The sequence below is a fragment of the Uranotaenia lowii genome, unplaced genomic scaffold (assembly GCF_029784155.1).
Source record: "Uranotaenia lowii strain MFRU-FL unplaced genomic scaffold, ASM2978415v1 HiC_scaffold_382, whole genome shotgun sequence".
NCBI lineage: Eukaryota > Metazoa > Arthropoda > Insecta > Diptera > Culicidae > Uranotaenia > Uranotaenia lowii.
In genome coordinates this window covers 15,546-32,889 of record NW_026598292.1, presented here as the reverse complement: position 1 = coordinate 32,889, position 17,344 = coordinate 15,546, and the positions used below count along the sequence as shown (strand labels likewise).

Genomic DNA, 17,344 nt, shown 5'->3' with positions numbered 1-17,344 from the left:
TCTAGAAAACCAACAAAGAATGACAGTCCAAATCCGATCGAAATGTCAAAATGTGTATGTATATATTTGCAGAAAATCGACAACTGCGTAAAAAATAAATTAATTTCGATTAGCCTCCTGCAAATAACTCCTCCGACAACTCAACCGTGTGGCCGGGAGTGCTCAGCAACTAGATTCTCTATCAATTTGCTGCAAACCGGGTGCTTTAATCAGACAAATGAAAATTTCATTTACAGCTGCTCTGATCGTTAGCTGTTCAGTTTTCCAGGAGGAACCTACACGCTAGAAACTATTAAACCATATATGTTTCAAAAATAACCATTTTTGACCTTTTCCCGGGAAATGTCATTTTATGAGTTCTCCATGAGAACTCATAAAATGACTTTTCGGGGAGAAGTAGAAATATGGTTATTTTTTAACCGTAAGAAAGATTACCGTAGAAATTGAAAAATGGTTATTTTTCAACCGTAAGAACTGTTTTGTGCGATTTGTAAAATTGATTGCAATTGTCGAAGGAATTTAGAAAAACAAGAGTCCTCAGGATAATAATTTTATTTCTTGTACATTATGATAATACTTAAAAACTATGACCCATTATAATAGTTTGATAGATTTTTTTAATATATTATGACTGCCATCTAACTTTAAGCAAACGCAAACAGCAGCCGAATCACCTGGTAGCAAAAGTAAAATTCCCCCACGAACGCTACCGGGATGGATGGATGGAAACGAGTTTTGCGGAATAGTCTAGTCTGCTATCGTGGTGAGGGTGGAGGAGGCGGTTCTGACGAATAATCCTTGACTCGCTGGTGATGTTTGTCATACATTCCGGCCCGTTCCAGCTCCTTCCGGATGGTGTGAAACACAATTCCTTTTGAACTTCCATTAGCAGTGGCTGCATGATAATGGTAATGGTAATGATGGTACGGTGGGTGAGTCCTCGCGTCCTATTGAACGTTGTTGGTGTATCTGCCGTGCCTAAACCGGCGTCATCCAATCGATACCCTGAAATTTTTTTTTGTTTATGTTGTTGTGATCGGCAAATAATTAGAAGAAATCACTTACCTTTCTCCATCTCCTACAAATCCAAAGTTTCCACGATTTCCAGAACCAATTTTTCTGGAAACTGGATGCTGTTCCGCGGTAGAAAAAAATTTGCTTAATGGGCGTCCGGCTGCAATTACCGCTTTCAAAATGGCGATATCAAATTATTCAACCATTTTCTGGTTTATACTCGAAAACTACCAAAATGGTTAAAATTCTTTCTGGAAAAATTGTTGAAAAATAACCATATTGGCGGTTTTGAAGTAAATATCATAAAATGGTTATTTAAGAAACATAAATGGTTATACAAAAATGAGCGTGTACATTTTGACGCAACTTCAAACATATTCCTTAGCTGACCCAGCAGAATCAAATCAAAACAAAATAAAAATAAATGATCGACGATAAGAGTTGGAAATTATTTATTAAAACAAATTCCGGATCAGGAGTTTCGCTGAGCTATTTTTTCATAAGTCCTATCCGGGTTACATCCGCTCAAGAAGTCTCCATCCACCAAGTTTGCGTGTTGTTTTCCATGAAAAATTTTTCGGAAGTCCCTATAAATTAGAAATAATAAATTGTTGTGTCCATTGCATATCATTTTAAATATTTACCATTGAGTTTAGAAGCTATACTAGTTGTTTATACACCGGTTACGATGGACCGCCTTCCGTGAACCGGGGATGGATCTGGAATCTGAAGTCATGCTGCTGAATCCGTCTATACGACGATGTTTCGAGACACCGAGGAAGAGGCATGTCAGTATTTCTCGGACCATGGAAAACGGAAACGCGTCTTAAATTTCGTATTTTTATTTAAATGAATTTGAAATCGCGAGCCGCGAGCGGATTTTTTTTTGTTTTGATTCGTGCTGTGATAGAGTATTTCCTGAGACAGATTGTGGTAGGGTAAAGCCTAGTCCACACTAGGCAACTTGGACTGCGAATTCGGTTGCTGAGACTTGTTTATGTTTACATCTTGGTTGCTGAAAGTCTCCCATACTTGTGGGGAGACTTGAGACGAGACGAGATGCAAATGTAAACAAAGTCAAGTCTCAGCAACCGAAATCGCAGTCCAAGTTGCCTAGTGTGGACTAGGCTTAACGTCTTGTTTTTGTTTTGAAAAATGTAAACATCAACTGGTCGCCATTTTGATCTTTGAAGATAAGCACTGTTCAATGCGTTCTTTCAAAAACTTTTTCAATTAAAATCATCAACATACCTTCATTTCTCAACATGTTATGAATTTACAATTAATTAAATAATGAATTTATATTCTCCTCACCAAGGTGCGCTTGCAAAATCACTTCAATTGCATTGCTTATTTTATTTCGTTACTATCTATTCATTGAACATGCGTAATATTGTTGTTATTTTTACCCTACCACGATATGCCGAGAAAATGTAAACATGTGAAATCAGCTGTTCGCTTGACAAGTGGGGAAATGGCTTAGGTCGAATTCACAGTGAGCGCGGTGCGAAGTGCGAAGCGAATTTCCAATTCGCGCGAAAAACCGCTTCTCATTGAAACACGTTGAAAAAAACATCGACCGGCCACAGTGCAAGCGAATTTTCGTGCGAAGACCCGGCTGGATCGCGCGAATTCATTCTGTTCATCTGGACATACACTGAAAATATTCTCTCGGAAATGTTTTATCGTAAAATGATTTATCAAAAAAATATTTTTCAAAAGTTTATTTATTTAATTATCATTGCCGTTTCTGTGTTAGTAATAAAAAATGTACGGTTTTTTAGCGCGGATTTTCGAAAAAAAAAAACGCGGTTTCAGTCTTTATCAATTGAAACAAATTCTAACTGGCAATAAACGACCGGTGGCATGGAAGCCCCACAATATGTGTATAGGGCGAAGGGGCTGAACGGATAGAAGTTGGAATTTGTTATCCGACGCCATCTTGAAATCCAATATGGCCCCTTCCACTCAACTTTCAAATGCTGGAAGTGACTAAAAGCAGATGAAACTCTTACAATATGGGTATTGGATGAAAGTACTCAATAAGTAGAAGTCGAATTTGGCTGTCCGACGCCATTTTGAAATAAAAGATGGCGGTTCCCGCTTAATTCAAAATGCAATAAAGAACTGAAAATCGTATGGCCATCCACAATATAAGAAATGAGTGAAAGGGATAAAAAATTTGATGAAAAATTACTGACAAAAATTTAACAAAATTTAAAAAAGCATGAAATGAATAAACAAAAATATGACAAGTGTTATAAAACTAAAGTAATATTGACAAAAATATAACAAAACTGTGGGAAAATATGAATAACTATTACTAAAATTAAAAAATATGACAAAAAAAATAGAGACAAATGACAAAACTTTGAATAAAACACGACAAATGTGGTAAAATAATTATGCCAAAAATATGACAAATTTAAAAAAAATAGACAAAAATATGAGGAAAAATTCACAGAAATAGCAGCAAAACTATGACAAATGAGAAAAATAATGTATGGCAAAATTATAATCAAAATTTGACAATATGACCTGACAGAACTAATATAAGGACCAATATTTGTCAACAAATTTACAAAAATGACAAAATAATAACAACAAATTTACAATAAAATCAGTTGGCAAGTTAGTTCCCTCCTAAGCCAATGTCCGTGAGTTCAAATACAAGAGTAATCATCGAATGCAGTTGTACTGGGTAAGACTTTCAGCACTGACCACACTGACTTGACTCTAAAATATTTAATAAATTGATTGCTATTCAATTAATATTTTATAATAACAACTAAATGAAGTCACCAGTAACTTAAAGTTGATAAGAAATAAAACACCTAAAATATGCCTCCACTTCCACTAGTGGCTAAGAATCGAATGACCCATTTATTCTTTCGAATAGATAGAGCGATCAACGCTCTCTCTAATTTTGCATATAATCTTCGGATACAATTCAGTTCGCATAATTCGTTTTATATAAAAAGTAGGATACTACAGACTCTTAGAACAAAAATTCAACCATTTTCTGTCTAATTTTTTGTTGTCAGATTTTGCAGGTTCGCAATACCGACGGCAGGTGGCGAACCTGAAAAATTTGACAAAAAATGCCCTGTAGGAAAAATGGTCCTGTTTAGCCCGATTTTATCGTAGAAATTGCGTGTTTTATTTTTAAAGTTGGGTGGCATTTCCTAACTGGCGAAGCATTTCTTCAAATCGATCCATGCGCACTCTGGAATCGACATTGCGTACTGTTGGAAAAATGATTTTTTTTTGTTTTTTTTCTGGAAAACTTATCCAGAAAACGAAATCGAGTGTCCAGTCAGTATGGTCAGTGCTTTCAGTATGAAGAGAAGATGTTAAAACGACTAAAATCGAACGAAAAAAGACAAAACTCACAATCAAATGAACAAAAAATCTGACAGAACTATGACAAAAATACGAAAAATGAAAACATGACAAAATTATTACAAAAATTAAAATAAAATGACAAAAATCTTACAGTACTATAACAACCTTTGTCAACTGTTTGTCATAATTTTGTTTTCTTATCGTTGTTTTGTTTAATTTTTATCATATTTTTTCATAGCTTTGTTACATATATATTTATTACATTTGTAAGATTTTTTTCATAGTATCGCCAGATTTATGTAATTTTATTGCAAAATTTTGTCATATTTGTAAATTTTGATAAGTTATTATATTTTTCATATTATTATTTCAATTTTCATATTTTCCATAATGTTGTCAAGTATTTGTTAAAGTTTTTATTTCGAGTTTTGGAATTATTGTTAATTTTTTGTTATTATTTAGTCAACTTTATTAATTTTTGACAGATTTTTTTAAAATTTGGTCAAGGCTTTGCCATTTTATTGTCAAATTTATCATAGATTTGGTATATTTTTATCAAATTGTAATATTTGTGTCACCTTTGTCATATTTCTATCAAAGTTTTGTCAGCGTTTCGTAATATTTGTTGTTATTATATTGTAATTTTTTTTTTATTATTTTGTCATAGTTTTGGTAGATTTTTTTTCTTGCGATTTTAAGTCATTTAAAATATTCAAAAGTTGAGCGAAAGCTGCCGTATTGGATTTTGAAATGGCGTTTCATAGCGTCAGACTGCAAATTTCGACTTTTTCTAATTGATTCTTCTCACCTAATATCCATATTATGCTTGTTTTATGCGATTTTCAGTCATTTAAAGCATGTTGGTGTTAGGCTGAAGCCGTCATACAGGATTTGGGTGTCAAAAATCTATTCTCCGACGTACTCATAAAGTCCAGGCAATTCATGACCTTAAGATTCCTTTTCATAATCCCCGCGGTCCTAGAACGCGCAAGGTTTTTTCGCGGTTTTCCGAAGTTGACGTGGTTTTTCGGAATTAACGCGGATTATTTTTTTTTGGCGCGGTACGTATCGCTCGCTCACAGTTTTGATTCTGAAAATTAATTTGCAAAGATTTTTTCACAAGTGATTAATTTTTGCAAAACAGAAGGTTTTTTTTTCAGTGTTGAACCGCTTCGCAATTCGCGTACACTGTGGCCGGCCTTCAAAAATGAACTTGCGAAATTCATCCGGTGAATGAATATTTCGCTTCGCAGTTCGCTTCGCGCTCACTGTGTTCGTACCCTTATAGTGACGTCTGCGAGGCTGCCAGATGCACTGAGTCAAGTCAGTTTCAAGTTTAGAAGACGAAAACACTAGAAAAGATCCGTGACCAGATCTTTTGGTTTTATACGAAGCAAAATTGAGTTCCAGAAGAAAAATTGCTCTTAAAATGACATTCTACAAGAATAGCTAGACTTATAATTGGTTTCTCCAAATCAAATAGGTTTTCCGAATGAAGCGCCATTTTATGAAGGAATTATTTAAATTTTCGAATATTATTTTTATCTAATATTACGATATACATAGATTTTACTGAACTTTACTTGCAGTAAAGAAATTCATATATATAATACTTCACAATATACTGACATATGGGACTATAAAGGAGACATTTATTCAAAATGGAATTATTAATACTTCAACGAATATTTTATAATCACTCTTTATTTCCCAAAAAACGATGGGGCGCCTTTTATTTGCATGTATTTCGTGAAATCGACCGATAAATTTCGAAGCGCAATAACTTAATCGCTTCCCGCATGCTAAAAAACCATATCTCAAACAGTTTATACAATACATCAACGGCTTCAGTAAAAGTGATTGTATCTGTAAATGTAGCTGTTCTTTTAAACTTTACTTCACCAACGATAAGAATAAAATATGTACGATTATGTGAAAACGTAATGATATCTGGAAAGGTGATAGAATGATATAACGATTTCCTTCAACTTTTCTTCAATCATAAAAACCGAACTTGAACCGTTACACATACCGTTCATCCCTTCTGTCATTCACGTCAAAATTAACGAAACGCCCGGTCAGAGATGCCAGATGGTTTTGTACAAAATCAGTACACATTTACAAAAGTTTTAATTTTTTTTTACTATCATCATACTAAACGAGGTTATCTCTTTGATTTACAAGATGCTTTTAACAATTGTTAACTCTTCAAGTAAGGTTATGAAAGATAGTTATGAATGTTTCTTTACGAAGCCATGAACTTAATTTAGATTTTAATTCATTGCATGTTAAAAAAACAACAAGCAATTACAAATTTGGTGTGTAGGCTTGCATACATGCTAACAGGCGACACTGAAACATCAAAGTTTTAAAACTTTTATATTCTCATATTTTAATCTCATATTGGTACAATTTTAAAAATCGGTCTAGTCGGCACCACTGCCGACCACTGGAAGAAGAACACAAAAAAAAACAACAACTCCACAAGTTCAAAAAGTTCAGCGATTGCGAGTCCAGCCGATGCGGGAAACAATTTTAATCTGTGTGGCCGGACAATAGTGTTATAGCGGGAAACGTCGGAGGCATAATGGATTTCTTCGTAAAAAAGTCAGCCTCCAGCAGACAGTGCAATCGGGACTGTTTTGGGAAAACTCGTTCTTCTCGAACTACTGGAAAATTCTGTAAGTAATAATAGTTTTAATATTTAAAATTTCGATTAACAATAAAATTAATTTCAGCTTCCCCGCACATTCATCATGCACTCGGGCAATGGTGGTTTCCCTGCATCCAGTAGGGCCGAACATGCGATACCATCCTTCCGCTCTACCGACTGGGGATGATTGCCCACCAGAATTAATAGACTTCAGGACATCGTCCACTTTTTTTTTCATCATAATGTAAGTAATAAAACTAAATAAAGTGAAAAATTTGAATCTATTTAATTCTATTAAATATACAACATCCGAAAATCCCCACAAATATTTACGTCTATTTCTATGTGTGGGTGAGGACTGTCATTCATGTACAGTTCTGGGTAACGTTGAATGAACGCATTGTAAATAGTTTGATGATTGGTAAACATCATTCTTTAACATTAAAAAAGCTTTGAGATTATCATCTCTTAGCAGTTTAACGATATAATCTAATAGTTTTTTAAACGGTTGCGTTGTATAAGGCACCATAAACAAAACAGTAATCTTAGTACAAACGGTTCGTACAACAATCAATCCGATTTCCGTAACAGTTTGATCAACGGTTTGATAAATCGTTTAAAATAAGCCCACACATGTTCATTCTATGAACAGTTCAATGCCTTGAAAACGTTATTCATTAGCGTTTTGTTAACCGTACCCAAACTGTTCCTAGGACAGTGTCTCCATATAGAAGTTTTAATAGTTTTAAACAGTAACATAACTTAACGCCATATTCAACAGACCGTCGTTTTGGAATTCAAGATAAGTGGAATGTTTTTTATGGTTTCAGATATCATTTTCTAAACGTTTTTTTACACTGTTTCTAATCGTTTTATAACTATTACAGGAATTGCAATGTTACAATATTTTCGTATTCAATTAAAATAGCGAAAATGATCCATGAAACTATTTACTTTTCGAGTATTATTCAGATAATTAAAGAGTGTCTGTTTTTTTTTTATTCAGAACATTTTTATTTGATTCGTCTCGCATCATTCACCGCATGCAGTCGTGTTTATTTTGCTCCGAATATTTGCACAGTAATTCAGTCGTGTGTGAAAAGTTTTCAACTTAGTTGCCCGCACATTCGGGTGTGAATACCGCCCGGGCAGTTGTTTCCCGGTGAATTCGGGTTGAAGTGCTTCTATCGGGTAGAACAAAGTGATATTATCACCGTGTGCGCTGCAAACAATATTCCCCGGTATCAAACAAAGTGCTCAAGGTCGAAACAAAAGGCCACGTTTTTTCAACATCGGTGGTATAGGGTGGATCGCATATTAGGGTGCACCTAATAATAAATATTTTGTTTTTTTTTTCCAAAACTTTCGTTTTGGTTTTTTTATTATATTTTGGTTTTCTTCTTATTGTTTTCTCGCTTTTTCAATTCCTTTTGTTTTTTTTTACTATATAATTATATATATATATATATATAATTTTTTTTTTTTAATTTAAATTGAATTTCATTATTAAGGTTTGGTTCTCCGCTCAATCCCATTAGTTCGGAAATCACCGACTAATGGATGACGACGGCGAGGCTGGTGAAGATCCTCCTTTTCAGGAGGATGATTCCGAGGAAATAATTTCCGAGGAAATAATTGCTCCCCCGATGTACCTTTCGGACACGGAAGAGGATCCTTCTCCTCTCCCGCAGACCCTTTTATCACAAATTCCCTTTGTGTTTGGCAACTCCTCACCAGCATCAACCCCTCAAGTAAACTCCCCCTTTGAAAAAGCTAATGAGCTGCCTCAAGCCGCCCCTCGCCGTCGGGTTTACCAACCTGAATCGACGGGACCCTGGGTAGTTTATATCCGGTCCAAAACGAATGGTAAATCACCCAACGTGATTTCAATCGCTCGGGACCTTGATCGATCTTACCCTTCCGTAATCAGCTACCAGCCGATGAGACCGCACAAGATGCGCATTGTTGTTGGTAGCCTGAAGGAAGCAAATGCCATTGCTTGTGACCCGAAGTTTACGATCGAATACCGCGTATACGTTCCCGCTCGTGACGTGGAAATCGACGGAGTGGTAACCGAAGAGGGTTTGACCGTCGATGATCTTGTGAATTCCGGGGTTGGCCGATTCAAAGACCCTGGTCTTCCCACGGTCAAGGTGCTGGACGCGCGTCAGCTGAAATCAGCATCTGGCGAGGGGGAAAAGAGAACATTTTCCCTGTCGAACTCCTATCGTGTTACCTTTTCCGGCACTGCACTTCCTGATTTCGTTGCGATCGGGAAGGTTCGTCTACCTGTGAGACTTTATGTGCCTTCGGTCATGTTCTGCCAGAATTGCAAGCAGTTGGATCATACGGCCGCCTACTGTTGCAATCAGGCACGCTGCTCTAAGTGCGGGGAGAAGCATGCGGAAGCTTCGTGTACAATACAAGCAGCAAGCAGATGTTTGTATTGCACAGGCGAGGAATCTCATGCTCTCTCGGCGTGTCCGAAGTACATATCGCGCCGGGAAAAAATCAAGACTTCTTTGAAAACTCGCTCTAAAAAATCATATAGAGACATGCTGATGAAGTCTTTGCCAATCGTCTCAGAGAACCAGTTTGGCCTTCTAAGTGACTATGAATCCGAAGGGGAGGATCCATGCGAAGGAACTTCAGCTGGGCCATTTGTTAAAAAAAATGTTTCACAGGCTCCAAAAAGGAAACGCACAACTAACACACAATCCAGATTAGCTGCCAGCAAAGTTAATAAAACCAAAAATCCTCAAAGTGGAAATAGTTATTCTACCCCTCCTATTCAGAGACCTCCGGGTTTTAATCCGTCCCCGAAGGAATTCCCTCCACTTTCCGGTAAGTCAAAACCCCAGACTTCCCTTCAGAATTCAGGACCATCAGTAACTAACAAGGATGTAACTATTCCCAGAGAAACTGCATCTGATCCATCGTCGAACAGTTTGCCCAGCTTTTCGTCTGATGGTAAGATGAAATTTTCGGAAATTGTTGCGTTCATCCTAGACTTTTTCAGCGTACCAGCAGGATGGAGGACTATGATTAATATGTTTGTACCTCTTTTAAGAGAAGTCTTGAAAAAGAAAGCTTGCACTATGACCCTCATCGCAGAAGCAATATCTTTTGATGAATAACTCGTCCACTGAGGTAAGAGAAATTGTTTCTGTATTGCAATGGAACTGCAGAAGTATTTTACCAAAATTAGACTCCTTTAAAGTATTGGTACACAATTTGAATTGTGATGTGTTCGCTTTATGCGAAACTTGGCTCTCTCCAAACACAGATTTTAACTTCCATAGCCACAATATTATTCGCCTGGATCGAGATGGACAAAGAGGGGGTGGCGTTCTTTTGGGGATCAAGAAATGCCACTCTTTCTATCGTATTCCACTACAACCATCTCCAGGTATTGAAGTCGTCAGTTGCCAAGCTAGAATTAAAGGCCAAGACCTTTGCCTAGCCTCGGTATATATTCCGCCAAATTCAAGCGTGAGCGGGAACCAATTGGCGAATATTATTTCACTTCTTCCAGAACCCCGACTAGTTCTGGGAGACTTCAACTCCCATGGCGTGGGCTGGGGTAGCTCACGTGATGATGATCGTGCTAACATGATATATGAGCTGTGCGACGACTTCAACATGACTGTCTTAAACAATGGGGAAGTGACTCGAATTAATGGATCCCAATCACAGCATAGTATTTTAGACCTTTCTTTAGCTTCTTCCTCTCTGAGCTTGGATTGTACGTGGAAGGTAATCCAAGACCCTCAGGGAAGCGATCATTTGCCTATCAATATTTCTATCACCAGTGGTCGTAGTCCACCCGAAGAGATCAATATTCCTTATGACCTCACAAAGAATATAGATTGGAAAAAGTACGCATCGGGTGTCATTGATGCCATCGAGTCAACGGACGAACTGCCTCCGGAGGCAGAGTACAGTTTTATTTCCGGGACAATTGTGGACTGTGCAATCGGGGCACAGGTCAGACGGAATGACAATTCGACGATACAGAAACGGCCTCCCACTCCGTGGTGGGATGGAGACTGCTCACGTGCGCGAGGAGAAAAGTGCAAGGCGTTTGTTGAGTTTCGCAGAACCGGATTGCCAGAAAAATTCCAACGTTATTTGGCCTTGGAACGCAAGTTCAAGAACTTGATCAGGGGCAAGAAACGTGGGTACTGGCGGCGATTCGTGGATGGGTTATCTCGAGAAACGTCTCTGCACACGCTTTGGAAAACGGCACGAAACATGCGAAATTACACTCCTTCGAACGAAAGTGAGGAAAGCTCGAGTCGATGGCTGACACAGTTCGCGAAAAAGGTCTGTCCGGACGCAGTACCAACACAGAAAATATATCGGAATACAGAGAATAGTCCCGAAACGGAGGATCAATTCTCGATGGTCGAACTTTCACTTGCGCTCTGGTCTTGCAACAATTCAGCTCCCGGACTGGACAGAATCAAATTCAACTTGTTGAAGAATCTGCCAGATACCGCTAAGAAACGCTTGTTGAATTTATTCAATAAATGTTTAGAGATGAACATTGTTCCGCATGACTGGAGACAAGTGAAAGTCATCGCCATCCAAAAACCGGGAAAACCAGTTTCTGATTACAATTCGTATAGGCCGATTGCAATGCTCTCGTGTCTCCGGAAATTGCTCGAAAAAATGATTCTCTTTCGGCTGGATAAATGGGTTGAATCAAACAATCTGTTATCAAGTACACAATTTGGATTCCGTAGAGGCAAGGGTACGAACGACTGTCTAGCATTACTTTCATCAGACATTCAATTGGCGTTTGCCCAAAAAGAGCAGATGGGGGCAGTATTTCTGGACATCAAAGGGGCATTCGATTCGGTGTCCATAGAAGTGCTATCTAGTAATCTTAACTCTTGCGGACTTCCACCAATATTGAACAATTTTCTATATAACCTGTTGTCTGAAAAAATCATGCATTTTAGTCATGGAGAAACCAAAGTTGAACGAATTAGTTACATGGGTCTACCCCAAGGCTCATGTTTAAGCCCCCTGCTATACAACTTTTATGTCCGAGAAATCGATGCTTGTATGGCACAAAATTGCACGCTAAGACAGCTTGCGGATGACTGTGTTGTTCATATCACAGGTAAAAAAGGCACTCAAATTAAACCTCCGTTACAAGAAACTCTAAATAATTTATCACATTGGGCCAGGAATCTAGGCATCGAGTTTTCGCCTAGTAAAACCGAGTTAGTAGTTTTTTCAAGGAAGCATTCCCCTCCTCAAATAGAGCTCCTTATGATGGGTAGAACTCTAACTCAATCTCTTAGTTTTAAATATTTAGGTGTCTGGTTCGACTCTAAATGCCTCTGGGGAAAACATATTAGGTACTTGACACAAAAATGCCAAAAGAGAATCAATTTTCTTCGAACGATTACTGGAACCTGGTGGGGTGCTCATCCACAGGACCTCATCAGGTTATACCAAACAACGATACTGTCGGTCATAGAATACGGAAGCTTTTGCTTTGGGTCAGCCGCGGATACCCACTTGATTAAACTAGAACGAATACAGTATCGTTGTTTGCGTATTGCCATGGGTTGTATGCAATCAACACATACGATGTGTCTCGAAGTACTGGCGGGAATAATGCCGTTAAAAAATCGGTTCTTCGATCTATCGCTACGTTTCCTAATTCGAAGTGTAACTATGAATCCTTTGGTGATAGAAAATTTGGAAAGGCTTATGAATATTAATTCGCAAGTAAAATATGTAAACAATTATAAAACTTTTAGACAGTTAGAAATAAACCCTTCTTTGTTAAATTCGGACACGAGTCACTTTTACCCGATCAGTAGTTCCTTAATAAAATTCGATCTGTCCATGACCGCTGACATCCGTGGAATACCAGATCACGTCCGACCCAACGTCATTCCTTCAATCTTTGCATCAAAAGTACGTGAAATTGACCCTACAAAAATGTTCTTTACTGATGGTTCTAGAATTGACGGCGCGACTGGTTTCGCAGTGTACAATGAGCGCTTTGAAGCTTCGTTCAAGCTTCGAGAGCCATGCTCCGTTTACGTTGCTGAATTAGCCGCAATTTATTGTAGCTTGGAACACATTCGCACACTGCCCGTAGACCACTATTTCATCTATTCGGATAGTCTCAGCTCCGTTGAGGCGATTCGATCGATGAAACTGATGAAGCGCTCTTCCCATTTTTTGCTGGAAATTTCAGGGATATTGGGCGCTTTGATCGAAAATTCGTACAGGATTACCTTAGCTTGGATCCCGTCTCATTGTCTTATTCAAGGCAATGAGAATGCGGACTCATTGGCTAAGGTGGGCGCGTTACAAGGTGAAATTTTTGAGAGGATAATAACTTACAATGAATATTTTTCAATACCTCGCACTTTAGCGATTAACGCTTGGCAGTCTAGCTGGGATAATGGCACAAAGGGACGTTGGCTCCATACGATTATCCCTAAGGTTCCGACGAAGGCATGGTTTAAGCATTTTAACATGAGTCGCGATTTCATTCGCGTGGTTTCTCGGCTCATGTCAAATCACTGCCGGCTTGACGCACATTTGTTTCGTATACAACTAGTTACAAGCAATGTTTGTGTTTGTGGGGATGGCTACCATGACATTGATCATGTTGTGTGGACGTGTGAACGGTTTGATCGATCGAGGGCTTGGCTACTGGATACCCTTAGGGCCCGATGTAAACTACCTGGTGTTCCAATTCGAGACATCTTGGCAAACTTAGATCTTGAATATTTGTACCCTATATACAAATATCTTAAAATGTCTGACTTGGTCGTTTAGTCCTCTTCCCCTCTGTCTATACTTTATCTAATGCTCGTTTCGTCTATTTATTAGAACAAACTTTCATCCGACGGGTCCTACAACACCACAAAGAAGGCTGGCCAGGAAATCGAAAACCCTGAGGTAGCTATCGAAACCACAGCTACAGGAAGCCACCACCGGACCCTAACGGAAACTGTTCTTGGAAGTGACCCCAGTTAATCCCCTTTCCTTTCCTATAATAAAATTTTAATTAACAGTTGAGTAGCCGCGACGATTACGGCCCCCCTCTTACTAACCCAAAGTTAGGAAAAATACTCCCGGCACATAAAAACTTTATAAGTAAAATGCCTTAATAAAACAACTTGTGAATAAAAAAAAAAAAAAAAACATTTTTATTTAATGAAAGCAATTTCAAAACCCATTTTCGTAAACAATTTCTTCGTGACAGATTATTCTTCTGTAAGGAGGGTGGATTACCTTGAAGCAGCCCTTGGAAAAGCCCTTTTAAGTCCTTATGGTTGTATAAGGGACTCGTAATGTTTTCTTCAGAACCTCCTGTAGGTGGGCCTTTTTACTCTTATATGTGTTATATAGAGGTTTTAATGGGGTTTATATAACAAAACGTCGTTTTATAACGAAGTTTTCAAGCGTTCTTAGAGTTTCTTATAAAACTAAATTTGTTACTTGGGAGTGTTCTGTTGGCCGTGATGCGACGCTTTCCAACGCCCAAAAAATGGCTGCTAACTCTGCAATGTATACAGAACATGGTGACTGGAGATTATATGAGGCGCTAGCTATTTCGTTGAAAACTCCAAATCCCGTTGATTCCTCTATTAGAGACCCATCGGTAAAGTACATTTTATCAGCATCGACGTGTCTATATTTAGCATCAAAAATTCTTGGAATCAAAAGTGGACGATGCGATTCCGGGATGAAAATAATGCTTCCAATTGGAATAAATAGAAAATGATTCAAAGAATAAATGCTTTTAAATCTAAATTAAATTACCTTGGGGCAAAAGAAAGCAACTTTGAATCAAAAGAAACTGTTTTTTGTTTCAAAGTATCAATATTTTGAATCAAAGATTTTTCAAACGAAAAATTCTTTGAAACAAACGAAAATGCATTTGAAACTAAAATTTTTTTATTTATCCCAAAATCAAAGGAAATTTTCCTTTGTTTTCGCAGCACTTTCCTTTGAATTAAAAAATGTTTTCGCTGCGTGCGTGATTCTTGCCGCGCGCCGTTTCAATGTTGATAGGAAGTGATGAAGAAATGCGATGTACACTCAGAAATTTAAAAAATATTTTGTTTTAATTACTCTGACATTTGACTTACATTAATATCCAGAAATATTAAAAAATAACTATTTCAATTATTTAAATTTATGCACCCGAATAATTTCTTGGCGTGTATTGTCAATTGCATGAATTTTTAGACTATTGAGAGAATCTGATTTGACAGGTAACAATTCCGCACTCACTAACACCATCCCATTCTTTATATAAACTATCATGTGCTAAAAGTTGAAAAGGGACTATATGAAAAAAGGAGCAACATCAGAGTTCAGTTACTTCAAATTATTTCTACCAAAAAATCAACTTTCATACGCGCAATTCTTCAACAAACTGCGCAGATTGCACCTATTTAAACCCCCGTGCAAATAGTTTGCGCGCAGTAAAATCTGCTCACAGACCTATACATAGACAATGACACATATCGATATTCTCTACATCTTACACGCAGAAAAAGAATGGGGGATGGTTTCAACAAAACGTTTTGTTATTCAATTTTACAATTTCGATGCAGATTTTTTGATAACTTTCACAGAAATATCGATTGTAATTAATAACAAAATTTTATTATCTGTACACACTCATTTTTTGCTAGTGAAAAATAAAATTTGATTTAATTTAAATTCAAAACTTAGTTTTATTCATTATACGTGTAAACGATAAGTCGACAAATGCAAAAAGAAAAAAAAATATCAAAAAATTGGAGCACCCGACCCGACTAAACATGGATGGCCGACGAGCTTTGTGGCACAAAGCCGGACTGTTTTCGCAGGGCCAGTCACCGGTAAGATTCTGAAACTTGAGTTTTTTAAATCTTATAAGTTTATTTTACTTGCAGAGAACCCCGGAATCGAGATTCAAACGATGGAATACGGAAACGGAATCGATCCGGATGTTCGGGAAACAGCACAGCTCAACAGCAGCAGATCCAGTCGCAAATGGGAAAAACGATTGGGAGGATGTCAATGTTTTGTAGTTTTCCTGAGCGGATCATTGCTGTCCGGGTTGATGTTTGCGCTGCTGAATTATATTCCCAACAATCGATCCCTCCCTGTGGCTGGAAGTGGAGGACGGGTGGCGCCTCATCATTTACCGGATTCTGGGTTCCTGCAAATTGCCGACGAAGCCCGGGTCATGGTCGCCGGTATTCGATTGTGTTGCTCCCAAGCCAGGCGGAGTCAATGATTGGTAGTGAAATCTCGGTTTAAATAGTAATAAATAAAGAAACATTCGAAAAAATCAAATATCAATCTGAATCTGAAAATATCATCAACTAACATTTTCTATCAAATTTATATGAAATACATTGAATCATTACAAATCAATCTTTCATTTTCAAAACCACGAAAAAAAGTGTGATTTTGATCCACGAAAACTAATTTTCTTTCGAAGCTTATTTTTTTCTATTTTACCCAAAATTTTATTATTTTCATGGCATTGGCATGGTTCATTTTCAAAAAGGGCCTATATTACTCTAAAACAAACGATAAGTTCAATTCCAAGTAGTCTTTTTTATCGATATGAACAAAAATATATTTCTGCTTTTTCCCAACCAAAATTTTTATTATTTTCATTCCAAATAGAGCTAATATTACAATAAATTTTTCTGCGTGTAAGATAAAATTGAATTAAAAACAATTGCGACTGGTGTGTCAGTAAAAATTGTCAGTGAATCCATAATTTTTTGGCTAATTTTTCAGTAATTCGAAAAACGCCCGAATAAGTCATGATTTATTTGTTCCACTTACATTCTTGTACCCGAATGTACAGAATGCATTCGGTTTTCTGTTGATTTCTTTTCATTTGTTGATCGGTCAATTTTCGTTATCTAACTCCTTGGTTCGCATTTCATGAAAATTTTCGCCAAAACAATAACGATTATGCCGTTTGGAAATGTGATTCGAAAATCAGAAGCGAGCAACGGCTGATTTGTAAAACTGACACGGGTTGTCTATGTGTGCGTCAGTGCGAAAATATTTCTGCGTGGAAATTATTTGCACAGGAGTCTAAATAGGTGCAATTTCCGCAATAGTTCAACAATCTAATTAACGCTCTACGAAATTTGAAGTCTTTTCAATGACTGGAAACAAAGATACAGCTAATCCCGTAAAAAAAAGGTCCAATGCATAAAATTTAATAACCGAGATATTTAGTGGTATGAATAAGGTTTAGCAATTGCTTCGGTAGCTTTAACTTTGCTCGAAATCAAGCAAAGCAAAAGCCCAAAGCATTTGCTTAGT

General features: G+C 37.4%; 1 protein-coding gene and 1 long non-coding RNA gene across 2 annotated transcripts; one reads left to right on the top strand and one right to left on the bottom strand.

Moving 5' to 3' along the window:
- Positions 1 to 1,444: 1,444 nt before the first annotated feature.
- LOC129760041 (uncharacterized) lies at positions 1,445 to 2,034 on the bottom strand. The gene is made up of 2 exons (XR_008740286.1): positions 1,659 to 2,034; positions 1,445 to 1,601 (listed from the first exon to the last, which is right to left on the bottom strand). It is a non-coding gene; the product is annotated as an uncharacterized LOC129760041 (long non-coding RNA).
- A 6,534-nt stretch (positions 2,035 to 8,568) lies between these two features.
- On the top strand, positions 8,569 to 16,307 carry LOC129760040 (uncharacterized). Its single transcript, XM_055757621.1, has 3 exons — positions 8,569 to 8,878; positions 15,769 to 15,888; positions 15,943 to 16,307. Exons 1-3 carry the CDS (start codon positions 8,569 to 8,571, stop codon positions 16,287 to 16,289), a joined length of 777 nt encoding a protein of 258 aa, XP_055613596.1. The 3' UTR covers positions 16,290 to 16,307.
- The last annotated feature ends 1,037 nt before the right edge of the window (positions 16,308 to 17,344 follow it).